This window comes from Entamoeba invadens, assembly GCF_000330505.1.
Source record: "Entamoeba invadens IP1 unplaced genomic scaffold scaff_1105074724328, whole genome shotgun sequence".
Taxonomy (NCBI): Eukaryota; Evosea; order Mastigamoebida; family Endamoebidae; genus Entamoeba; species Entamoeba invadens.
Window position 1 is genome coordinate 207088 of NW_004440100.1, and position 12111 is coordinate 219198.

General features: G+C 33.6%; 7 protein-coding genes across 7 annotated transcripts; 3 read left to right on the forward strand and 4 right to left on the reverse strand.

Moving 5' to 3' along the window:
- Window positions 1-149: 149 nt before the first annotated feature.
- EIN_318760 (glucosaminephosphotransferase, putative) lies at window positions 150-1315 on the reverse strand (the record flags this gene model as incomplete). The annotated part of the gene is made up of 2 exons (XM_004253730.1): window positions 150-345; window positions 414-1315. The coding sequence occupies 2 exons, from the start codon at window positions 1313-1315 to the stop codon at window positions 150-152; spliced, it is 1098 nt and encodes a 365-aa protein (XP_004253778.1).
- A 169-nt stretch (window positions 1316-1484) lies between these two features.
- EIN_318770 (leucine-rich repeat containing protein, putative) lies at window positions 1485-4061 on the reverse strand (the record flags this gene model as incomplete). The annotated part of the gene is made up of 1 exon (XM_004253731.1): window positions 1485-4061. The coding sequence occupies one exon, from the start codon at window positions 4059-4061 to the stop codon at window positions 1485-1487; it is 2577 nt and encodes an 858-aa protein (XP_004253779.1).
- Window positions 4062-4968: 907 nt separating this feature from the next.
- Window positions 4969-5361, forward strand: EIN_318780 (40S ribosomal protein S15A, putative; the record flags this gene model as incomplete). Its single annotated transcript, XM_004253732.1, has 1 exon — window positions 4969-5361. One exon carries the CDS (start codon window positions 4969-4971, stop codon window positions 5359-5361), a length of 393 nt encoding a protein of 130 aa, XP_004253780.1.
- A 162-nt stretch (window positions 5362-5523) lies between these two features.
- EIN_318790 (hypothetical protein) lies at window positions 5524-6757 on the forward strand (the record flags this gene model as incomplete). The annotated part of the gene is made up of 2 exons (XM_004253733.1): window positions 5524-5697; window positions 5780-6757. The coding sequence occupies 2 exons, from the start codon at window positions 5524-5526 to the stop codon at window positions 6755-6757; spliced, it is 1152 nt and encodes a 383-aa protein (XP_004253781.1).
- A 453-nt stretch (window positions 6758-7210) lies between these two features.
- On the reverse strand, window positions 7211-7735 carry EIN_318800 (hypothetical protein; the record flags this gene model as incomplete). Its single annotated transcript, XM_004253734.1, has 1 exon — window positions 7211-7735. The coding sequence occupies one exon, from the start codon at window positions 7733-7735 to the stop codon at window positions 7211-7213; it is 525 nt and encodes a 174-aa protein (XP_004253782.1).
- A 1684-nt stretch (window positions 7736-9419) lies between these two features.
- Window positions 9420-9935, reverse strand: EIN_318810 (hypothetical protein; the record flags this gene model as incomplete). The annotated part of the gene is made up of 1 exon (XM_004253735.1): window positions 9420-9935. One exon carries the CDS (start codon window positions 9933-9935, stop codon window positions 9420-9422), a length of 516 nt encoding a protein of 171 aa, XP_004253783.1.
- A 922-nt stretch (window positions 9936-10857) lies between these two features.
- Window positions 10858-12111, forward strand: EIN_318820 (glycogen phosphorylase, putative; the record flags this gene model as incomplete). Its single annotated transcript, XM_004253736.1, has 2 exons — window positions 10858-10996; window positions 11052-12111. Coding segments are annotated over 2 exons (1199 nt in total), but the record flags the coding sequence as incomplete, so codon positions are not given.

A 12111-nucleotide genomic window follows, 5' to 3' on the forward strand; every position in this document is an offset into this window, starting at 1 on the left:
TTGAAAGATTTCCTTCTCATGTTCTTCACTGCAAGTAAATCTCCAAACTAACGAGCTTATCCATCTCGTTCTGCTATTTTAAAGATTTTGAAAAATAGCAGAAAAATTGAAGGATTAAAAAAGTAAATTAAATCTATAAAATATAGTTTTTAAAAATTGTCGATGAGTAAAGGCGAAAAAACGGTGTAGGCGAGAATCATGACGACCACACAAGAGATTGAGTGAATGACAAAATTGAGGTTTACAAGCTCGTGTTCTGTTTTTGGCCCGAAGATGAACAAAACTAAATTGAGGAACGTGAAATGTGTTTTGACGCACTCGAGTTTTCCCGTTTCTTTATTCAATCTATATTTTAGTTTATTAATAGTAATTTAATTGTAAATAACAAGTCTATCACGCGTTGACCAACAAACTTTGGGAGTCGATGTCTTGGGCAGAAAATGAAACCGAACAATTGCGGAATGGAGATCACAAAGTTGATTAATTCTGGCATAAATAAACATAACATCAATCTGTCATATCCGCCAATAATGGAAGCCACACCAAGTACTCCACCCGAGAAATATGTGAACGAATCCCCAACAAAGACTTTACTTGGGAATTTGTTATAGTAAAACAGAACTAAAGTTATAGCAAAAAATGGGATCAAGAGTTGTAGAGAAGCGAGTGCTGCAGTATGTTGACTTTCTGAGACGTTTGCGAATAAAGTGATGACGTTGTGCAACATGGCAAAAGCGCTAATGATTAAGCATTGTCCCGATTCAAGGCCGTTAACCCCCGCATACATATTAATAGAATTCGCAAAAAAGACGGAAAGACAGACCAAACAGAGTAAATAGAACCATGACAATTTATATCCAAATAGTACAGTAGTTCCTGGATATAATACAACTACTAATATCGACGCACAGAACGATAATATCAGTTTATACCTCCATCGAATATCCAAAAAGTCGTCAATTACTCCAATCAAAAAAGTGAAGACAATGACTAATAAACTAATAGTATAATTCTGGTTTGAAAGTACTAAAGAATAGATCATCGTCACAAACATAAATACTAATCCTGTGACTAATCCATTCGATTCAGCTACTTTATCACTCGTCCCTTTATTTATATCAAGACCATATAACCCTTTTTGAATACACTTCTCCGCTATATGTGGGGTTAATTCAAATGCCGCAAAGGAGCCAACAGTCGATAATCCTATTAACAGAACAGTTTGACTGAATTCATTGAGGTTCTCCCGCATTGGAAAGAGGACTCCAACAAGAAGTAACCCAAACACCCCACAGTAAAACGACGAGGAATTCATGTGACTATTTTCAGTTCCAATTACCCCAATTTCCTCACAAAAGTTTCCAATTCAAAATTCTACTGAGAAATTAAGAAATTTATTCAATTAATTAAATTATACTATTGTATCTAGTAAAAATAAGTACTATAACTGAATAGTTTGAAGACCTAAAAATGTAATAAAGTAATTAGAAGTGGCAGACGACACAGGAGATGTTATCTTCAGAGCCAAGAATGAAAGCCATATCTCTAATATACCCCGCAATCTCTGACATTCTCTTTGTCCCTTCTTTCTTTCTGCAAATATCAGCAACTTTTTCATTAGTTAACACATCCCAGACACCATCGCACCCCATCACAATACACATGTCCGTATCTTTACGTCGGACATATCGATTCACATGAGGCTCCGATGATACAAATGGTTGGAATCTGACATCTCCTATTGATCTTGTAATAGCCAAGACACCATTCACTCTTCCTTTAGTCACATATCCGCCAACAGAAACTATTCGTTCAATTTCAGATGGTGCCGTTGCCTTATCGTCTTCAGTAAGTTGTTCATGGTCTTGTTTTCGTACAACAATAGCGCGCGAATCACCAACGTGAGCCGTGTAATATTCATTCGGCGTCACTAACAACACACACGCCGTTGTACCATCATTGAACTCCTTCTTGTTGACGTCTGCAGTCAACTCATTGAACGTCTCAATGAGTGCGGCGTCGACTCCCAAGTTATTTTCAGTGAGTAAATGTTTCTTCAATATTCTCGCGAAGTGGCACGCAACGTAATTCGACGACTCCGCGCCTCCGTGCCCATCAAACAGCCCAATTAAATGGACTCCGCCCGCCGTGAAGTTTTCAATCAGAATCAGTGCGTCTTCCATTTGATCTCGATTTCCACACATTTCCGCACTCCCAAAGGTGAACGTGTCGTTTGAAATAGCGACGTTATTAAATCGCATCGAATTGGGTTTCCCAAGTGAAAAGTGTTCGGTCGGGTTTTGTGCTTTGAACGGGACGGGACCGGTGATGGGGGTTTTCAGTGTCGACGCGAACTTATTGAGCTTCACCTTGTCATTGATAGTGCAGTGGAAATTCGTCAGTCGCGTCAATGTCGACGCAAAGAACATCGGGAAGTTCTCCGTCGACGAGAAGTCTCCGTTATACGACAAGTCCAAAGTCCTCAGTGACGTCATCGCACAGATCTTGATCGGACAGTCGAAGATTTCATTCGTCGACAAGTCGAGATCTTTGATTGCAACCAAATTAGTAATAGGCGTGACATCTTTAATGAAGTTACACGACAATTCCAATGTCTCCAAATTTGTAAGTAACGAGAACTTCTCCGGCAGCTCTGGAATTTGGTTACAATTCAAGAAGAGTTCGATCAATTTGCCCATAGAAAAGAGAGACTCGGGGATCTTCGACAACTTATTGTGTTCAAGATGTAAAGAAGTCAAATTGGTTAACTCACTCATAGTGTCTGGGAGTCGATCTATGATGTTAATACCAAGAAGAAGTTCTTCCAACTTAGCAAAGCAGCTGTATGAGATATCCGGCAATGAGTCGAGATAATTGTTCGACATATTAAGACAGACCAAATTCGTACACGTCGTGATAGCCATTGGGAACGCGTTGAATGAATTCGAAGACAAATCCAATTCAGTCAAACTTGTTCCTGTGAACATCTCCTCGGGGACACTTCCAAGCATATTCTTTGGAATAATCAACGTCTTAATCACTGAGAGTTTCTTAATATTTGGAAACTCTTTCAATTTGTTGTTCGACAAGTTAAGTCTATGAATGGTGTACTCCATTTCCGGCAAATCAATTTCAACGATTTGATTGTTTGACAAATCGACATCGCCCGAGATCGGAAGCTCCGTGACCTTCTCAAGTTCTCCATTGGACAAATTGAGTTCGGACACTTTAATAAACTTCTGAAGACCACTTGGAGGGACTTTCACTGATGTATGTTGAAGAGTTAACTTTCTAAGACCAGTTAATAGCATGAAAGACTTGGGCAATGTCTTTAAAAGGGAATACGAGAAGTCGATTTCTTTAATAGTTGTTAAACTAGAAATTTGATCGTTAATTTCATTCACTGGATTTGCAGAGACATCTAACACAGAAAGTTTAGTCAACTTACATAACGATGGAGTGATCTTATCAATTCGATTGTTTGAGATATCTAAGATCTGCAAAGACGCCATCTTCGACATCCCATTTGGCGTCGTCGCGATTTTGTTGTCCTTCACTTTTAAGACAACCAATCCCGTTAACTCAAGCAATGGAGTCGGGAAGTTACTCAATAAGTTATTAGAGACATCGATGAAAGTGAGATTGGAGAGTTTCGACATGTGCTTTGGGATAGCGAGAATACGATTAATACTCATATCGATGTACCTCAGTGCTTGCATCGTACCAAACTCATCTGAAATTTTTGTGATTTGGTTGATGGACATATTCAACTCAGTCAAAGAAGTCAGTTTAATTGACTTTGAGAACTTCTTCAAATGGTTACTGGACAAGTCCAAAGTCTTAAGAGTCGGGATGTTAATCTGATTCGGTAACGTTTTAATCATGTTGTCATTCGCTCGCAATTTTTGCAATTTTGGAATGGAGTTGACTTGTGACGGCAATTCTTGAATTCTATTCATCGAGATATCTATGGAGACTAAATTCTTTATCTCTTTCTTGACTTCTTCAGATGGAAACTCAATCAAATTCTTCGCATGTTTCACAATCTTCGCTTCAGCCATTTGATTTCAAGTTTGAGACGTTCGTTTCTAGTTCATGTTATTTTTGCTCAAAAGAACGATTCAAAATCTAATTGAGTAATGAAAATTGTGTGGTTTGGGAAAAAATATAGTTTTTGTATAATTATCGTTACTATATGATTTCCATTTGTTGAGTGATGGAATTAAGAGATTTAAAATTTAAACTATTTCAGTTAAAAAAAAAATTGAAGTTTTTAGAAATCGTTTTTTCAAAAATTATTTATTTCAAAAATTACTATTCGAATTGTAAAATTATTAATAAAATACATCTGGTTATGAAAAAAAATTGCATCAACAACAATTATTTCAATTTCAAGTTTGATAATTTGATTTTTTAAACTTGGAGATTTTTGATAAATTTCATAAAAAATCCAAAATAACAGAAAATTAACATTTTTTACTACAAAAAATATCCAAAAAGTAGAAAATAATTATTAATTAATGAATAAATAATATAAAGTTATACTTTAATTAATTGTTTATTTAAAAACGATTTATTTTGATTTCTTATTTAAAAACCAAATAAAAAAGCCTCAGATAATCCGATAAATCTTCATAATTCAGATGTCCCTATCTTATCTTCATCACTGGCTTAGATTTTATTTAATTTATAAATTAAATTAGGATTTCTATATCCAACAATAAGAAAAATGATACTTGATTGGTATTAATGCTTTTTTCTATATTATGGGGTTTATTGTTTAATATTAACATATACTATATAGTTTACTATCCATATGAAAGAATTTTGTAATATATTTTACTATAACTATTTCTACTGTTCTATTTATAACAATTAAAAGAAATAGTAAGGAAAAACCAAATCATATCAATAATAATATACAGTTTTGAAACCCTTGCAAATAGCAAACTGGAAAAATAGTGTAGGATGGTCAGAGTCAACGTTCTTGCTGATGCACTTAAATCAATTACTAACGCTGAAAGAGCCGGTAAGAGACAGGTCCTTATCAGACCATCATCCAAGGTGATTTGCGAATTTTTGAACATCATGATGAAACACCAATACATCACCGACTACACTATTGTCGACGATCACAGATCTGGAAAAATCGTCGTCAACTTGAACGGAAGACTCAACAAGTGCGCCGTCATCTCCCCAAGATACAACGTTGCCGTCGAAGAGTTCGACAGCTGGGAAGCCAACTTGTTGCCATCTCGTCACTTCGGAGCTATCGTCTACACCACCTCTATGGGTATTATGGACAACACTGAAGCCAGAGCCAAACACACTGGTGGAAAGATCCTTGGGTTCTTCTATTAATCGATTTCCCCTTTATTGCTTTTTGTTTTTTTTCAAATTTCCGCCTTTATATATCTTTATCTTTCCACCTTATTGTTGTTATAAACATAAAATGATTTACTATTTCTCACTAATTGTGAAATTAAAATAAAACTATATGCAAACTAATAAAAATATAGAAAAATGGATAAAGATGCCCAATCTCAGCTATTGCGGAATGGAGTCGCGTCATTACGGAAAGAAGCCGAGAAAATGACAGACGGTGAGATTGTTGGGATGGAACAGCAGAGCCTTTTTCTTGAAAATAATTTTGAGGCATTTTTCTCGTCCAACATTCCTCATGTAATTTTTATCAATGTTTGTTTTATGACCAACTGTATAATATTTTAATAGTAAAATTATTAAAAATAATAATATAATATCCATGAATAATACAAAGGGAACACCAGGCACAGGCAAGACCATGTTAGTCAAGCACTTCCTAGCAAAATACAAAGAGCAAATTCGTCCGTTTTATTTTAATGCGATGGAAGAAGAGACCCTCGACGCGCTTCAAAAACATTTGCTAAAACAATTTAATCAAGATCAACACAAATCATTTGATTTCAGAACGAGTTCAATACAGAGAAGTATTTCCACTGGTTTTTCATATTACAAAAACTCAATTTTAATCATCGACGAGTTTGATTCTTTTCTGGACAACGAGCAAAAAGACAATTTATACTCCTTCTTTAATTCTCTTTCCGACTTGAAATGCCACGTCCTTATCATCTTGATTTCAAATGCCGTCAGCGACACTTTCCGACAAGGGTCAAGTACGTCATCGCGCTTTCAGTACCTCTCAAAGACGTTTCCGCGCTTCACTCCGGAGAGGCTCAAACAAATCATCCTTGCGCGGGTTGGAAAAGAAGTTATCGACTTAGTGTTTAGTAAAGAAGACTATCAATATTTCCTCGAGACGATAGTAGAAGCTACAATGGCTGGAGGAGATGTTAGGAAAGTGATAGGGATGGTATTATCTATTATACAAGGGGCTTTGGATCGAATGGAGAATAATGAAGATCCAAGATTGAGTCATAGAGATGTTTTGGAGTTGTTCGACCACAAAATCGGTAATCCACTCACGGGATGTTCTCAATTTGAGATTGTGATTTTGTACTGTTTGTTGAAATTAAATGAGGAGGAAAGAAATATCCAAAATCTCATGCTCAGACTTGGCGGAATGAAATCGAAGATTAACCATCTCATTGCTTGGAATGACGTAATGCTCCAATACGCATTGAAGAGACTCGAAGACAGGGATTTCTTGCACGTCAAAACTGGCACAAAGAAACTTTTCGTTGTAGACAACTCATTCTTACCCGACGTTGTGGACGCAATTAATAACATCCCTGATGTGGTGGATGTTATTGAGTAATCTCTCTGTTTTATGTATAGTTTTTTTTTATCGTTATATTATAATTTTATCAAGCATAATCAGTATAGTTAAATTATAATTAATTTATAGTGTAGATACAGTGTTTTTCGTTTTGTTAAAAGTGAAAAATTCTATAATTTATAATTAAATAAATAATAAACAATATCATACCAATTTGATTAAATCTATTTATGGATTATTAAAACCAAGATTGCATAATTAATTGTTACTATAAACAAACTATATGAATTAACATCAAACAACAGTTTGAGCATAAAGATTTTCATTTTTCAATCAAATTATCAAAAATGGAAAAGACAAGAACTGACAGAACGAGAGGACATTTGGGGGTTGAAAAATGGGAAAAAGTGTTGTACCAAAAGTGGTTTTTCTGACTGAGTCAAGAAGAGTCTAAAAATGGGAAGATAAAACAAAGGAAGAATAAAAAACAAGTCACATGACACATTCCATCGCTTTTGGCTGTTGTTGCTTGGTTTGTGGTGGTAAGTGCAAGAGCATCTTCATATTAAGAGAATGGGGTGGTCTTGGCTTTTTGTTGTTGGCGGCGGTAAGGGACGAAGGGTGATTCGTCTTTAAGACAAACATCATTGACTGCTTCGCGATGTCTGACTTCGACCAATTAATCGGCACGTCCATCTTCTTCACCTTTTTCTTGTCTTTTCTGTCTAATTTTGACATCGTGTATATGGGGATACTCGCAAGCCGCATACTTCTCGACTTCGAACGGCGCTCTTTTGGTCGTTGTGCACCTTGCAGCACAAGATTTGACTCTGGAATCCTTTTATCAGCAAATGGATGCACCATTGGTTCAAGTGATTTTGTTGGTGCTTGGTGGCGTTCTATTGGTTGGTGGGGCAAAAAGAGCTTGGCCGCCTTGGGTTGTGTCTTGGCTGAAGTCTTTGGTGGGCTCACCATGCGGAGTACCGGTCGTGCGACATCCTTTCTTGTTTGGTCCATTTAATTATTTAGTTCACTGTATTCCAACAAAAAGTCAAAAAGGTGGGTATACCATAATTTATAATTATTTTTATAATAAATTACTATATCGTCTTTCAAACAATAAAAAGTTCCATGGACTTGATTTTTAGTAGCTTAATAGTTAAATTTACCATTTGTTATAATTTCTAAAAAATAGTTCAAGGGTGGTAAAAAATAGAATTCCCATTTCGGGTTTTGAAAAGACAATTTTTCTTAATTTGTTTTCTTTAATAATTACTAGTTAAAATATTGGTTAATTTTACTATATTCAGTTGGTATTCATTTTTGTTCATCTGTTTTCAGCAAAGACAATTGTTTTTGACCGATTGTTAATTGTATAGTTTGAATTATAATATTTATTTAATATTTTATATTTTTATGTAAAAATAGAATTTATTATTTAAAATTATTTACATTGAGGCAGTTTTCTCTTTTCGATACCAACATAGTATTTTATCATTTTTCCATTTATTAACTTAGATTTGACATTTTTAAATATGGTTATTTTACCTATTAATTGTAGTTAAATGTCTTTTCTTTAGTTTAAAAGTGAAACTACAAGAATAATAAATAATACTATATTGATAAACTAGATAAAACCATAACAAAATGTATAACATTTTTAGAATAATTGAGTCTTAAAGTGGTACTTGAAAGAAGTCCCATCTTTACGAGGCATACAAGTGTTTGTTTTTACAACTTCGATTTTGCTAATTTCTCCTTTACACTTGTCTTGGCTATAAAACTTCTTAAAAATCATTTTTCCTAAAGAAGAGAATTTGACGTATTGATTATCATCTGTCTTGATACAACCTCTTTGGAAGTAAATTGTTTCAGGAGTTGATTTACTAAAAGAGAAACATAGGTTTGAATTTGGAAAATTAAAAACTGAAACGAAGTACGAAGGAATGGAATCAACTATGTTGACACCACCAGTTACATCCATAATATCCTCCATAATATCACATGAATTTCCCCAAAATAGAGATACTGTTTGGTTGTCTTTTGCGATCTCAAAACGTACAAAAGATGTAGTACCTTCATAACAAGTACTCTCTTTGAAAGCTGAAAAAGAATCTGTTACAAGTCCATTGAGTAAATATCTTGAAGATACGCTTAAGAATAAAAGGGATACAAAGAACAACATACTTTGCTTTTTTTGTTCTTTTACAAATCTTTATCAATGGAAACCTCTGTTGATTGTTTCAAGTTATTCCAATGTTTTTTACATAACAATTGTCATCATTTTTTAATGTTAAAAATTCGTAATGTCATTCATTATATTGTCAAGTTTTAAACACAATTTTATTTCATTATAAAATGTACTATTAAATATAATAAATTTGTTAATGATAAAATGATATAATAGTTAAATGAATAACTTTTGAAATTCATGAGGTTCTTTTTTGGCAAATTGATTGACCAGTTTTTATTTCGAGTATTAATAAAATTATTTTTATTAAAATAATTATTAATTATTGATACTTTACTTAATAATAAGACATAATTTGCTCCAAACAAAATATCATGTTTTTTTTAAAATCAGCTAAAAATTATTTAAAAATAAATCAAATACGTTTTTTAGTACAAAAACAGCGAATTAATCAACATTTGAAAATAAAAAAATCTTTTTTTAAGAAAATCAATAATAAAAACGAATGAATTAATCGGGTCTATAAGGTCTGTATTCTATAGTTGCAGATCCTGGTTCTGTATAACATCTGTTAAAATAGAATTGGACTGTTTTATCAGCTGTTCCTGAGCAGTCTTCTGTATGATAATAACTCTTCAAGAGGAAATTGAGTATTGTAGTAAATTTAACGTACTTGTCTTTATGTTTAAGACATCCTCTCGGGAAATAAACAGTTTCAGGAAGAGATTGATCGATAGTAGTACAATTATGCGATTTGAAATACCCTTCCATTCCAGTAACATATCTTGGAATATGTTCCATGACTTGTACTCCCGTTTCAATAAGTGTGTGTATTAACATTGTTGCACAATTTGGCCCTTCATGCAACTCAACAGTATCATCTTCATTAATTCTAAAGATATAGAAAGACGTTCTTCCTTCGTAGCAAAAATCTTCTTTGAAAGCATAAAATGCAGCATCTAATCGCCCAGACACAACATACCGGGATTTCACTCCTAAAAATAAAAGAACAGCAACCAAAAACATTTAAACTTTTGAATTTTTTGTTTCTGAAAGATATTTTATACCCAGTTTTGTCCTCTGAATAACATTTCAACAGATTGTGAATTACTTTTTGCTCAACTTCATGTTGATAAATATTTTTCTTTTTTAATTCACTTTTAACATAACTGTTTCGAGTCTCTTTTATGACTTCTTTAATTTATACCTTTTAAAAAAAACTAACAATATATTATAATCAAATTAAAACAATATTATCTAAGATAGAATTAAAGATAATTTATCTTTAATTCAATGTTTTGTCAAATAGATTAGTTTTATTTATTTTTTTTTTCATCATAAATAATTTGAATATAACTATATTATAGTTATTATTTATTAAATAAAAAAATGTTGTTGTCAAATATAAAACAACTTTTATTATAATATTATTACCAACAAAAAACTATTATAAATGGTAAAATCATTTTATTGTTATAATATTATTTGTAAAACTAAAATAACATTTTAAAAAAACATTTTAAATCAACTGTTCACTTTTCTTTCATTTTTAATTTTATTAAAAAAGAAAAATAGTTTTCTTTACTAATTATTTTGCACTCAACCGACTATTTTTTCTTTTTTTTAACCGAAAAAATTAGACAATTTTTATAATAATAAAATATTATACCAAAATATCTTATTAATTTTTTTTGAAATACAAATTAAACTATTTTTTAATGGTAAATTTATTTATATCAAACAAATATAAATAATATATCATAGTAAAAAAATAGTAAAACCAACAATCTAAAATGCCATGACATTTTTATTATCATTCATTGCTAAACAAAGTAACTGATCATCGAAAAAAACAAAACTAAGGAAGAAGAACAAGTTATTTTTTTCTGACTTTTTTTTCAAGGGTTTTTCAATTATAAGATTGAGTGAACTTCAAAATGCAAAGAAGATGTCCACATCGATTCGTCGTACTGTTTCTATGAGTAAGCTAAAGACTGGAAGGTCTTCAGCTGATGGTGTTCCAATTAACTACAACGACGACAAATTCAAGAAATTGTGGGATACTTATTCCTTTTATTTGGCTAAGGGTTTGTTACCTTGTTAGAACCAATTTCAATTCCTTAAAAGAGTACTGACAGACAGACGTCGAAACCATAAAGCGCCAAATAACAAACCACATTGAATACACCATGGCGTGCAATCGTGTTGATTTCCGCCCTTATGCCATTTACGCTGCAGCTGCTCATTCCCTGAGAGACAGAGTTCTTGAGTTTTGGAACGACACACAGCAATACTTCACTGATGTCCAGACAAAGAGAGTGTACTACATGTCCATTGAATACTTGATTGGGCGTTCATTAGTCAATTCCATCAGTAACTTAGGACTTGATGACAATTATAAAGATGCTTTGAAGTTCTTTGGTTCTTCCATTGAAGAATTGTATGAGTACGAAGATGACGCCGCATTGGGATCTGGTGGACTTGGAAGACTTGCTGCGTGTTACTTGGATTCACTTGCCACGTTGAATTACCCAGCTTGGGGATATGGTATTAGATATCAGTATGGTATGTTCAAGCAAAAAATTGTCGACGGATACCAAATTGAAATGCCGGAGTATTGGCTTGAGGCTGGAAACCCATGGGAAGTCATGAGAGCGGATGTCAAATACGAAATCAAGTTTGGTGGGCACGTCATTGTAGTGAGAGATGTTAAGGGCAAATTGAAACATGTCTGGATGAATAGTGAAGCTGTCAACGCCATCGCATTTGATGTTCCTGTTCCGGGTTATAAGACCGTCAACACACTGAATTTGAGATTGTGGAGCTCCCAACCAACAACTGAATTTGACTTTGCTGGGTTCAATAGTGATGAGAATTCTCATATGTATTGGGACGCGTTGGCTGAACAACAGAAACAAGAACAAATCTGCAAAGTTTTGTATCCAAAGAACGACAACGAGAAAGGACAGGCACTCCGATTGCAACAGGAGTACTTCTTCTCCTCTGCTACCATCATGGATATCGTCAGAAGATTCAAGAAGATGAAAAAGCCCTTCGACGAATTCCCAGAGTACACTGCAATTCAGTTGAACGATACTCACCCCGTCATTGGTGCTCTTGAGTTGCTCAGAATATTAATTGATATTGAAGGACTTGACTTCTCAAACGCATTTGATATTGTTAACAAAACTGTGTCATACAC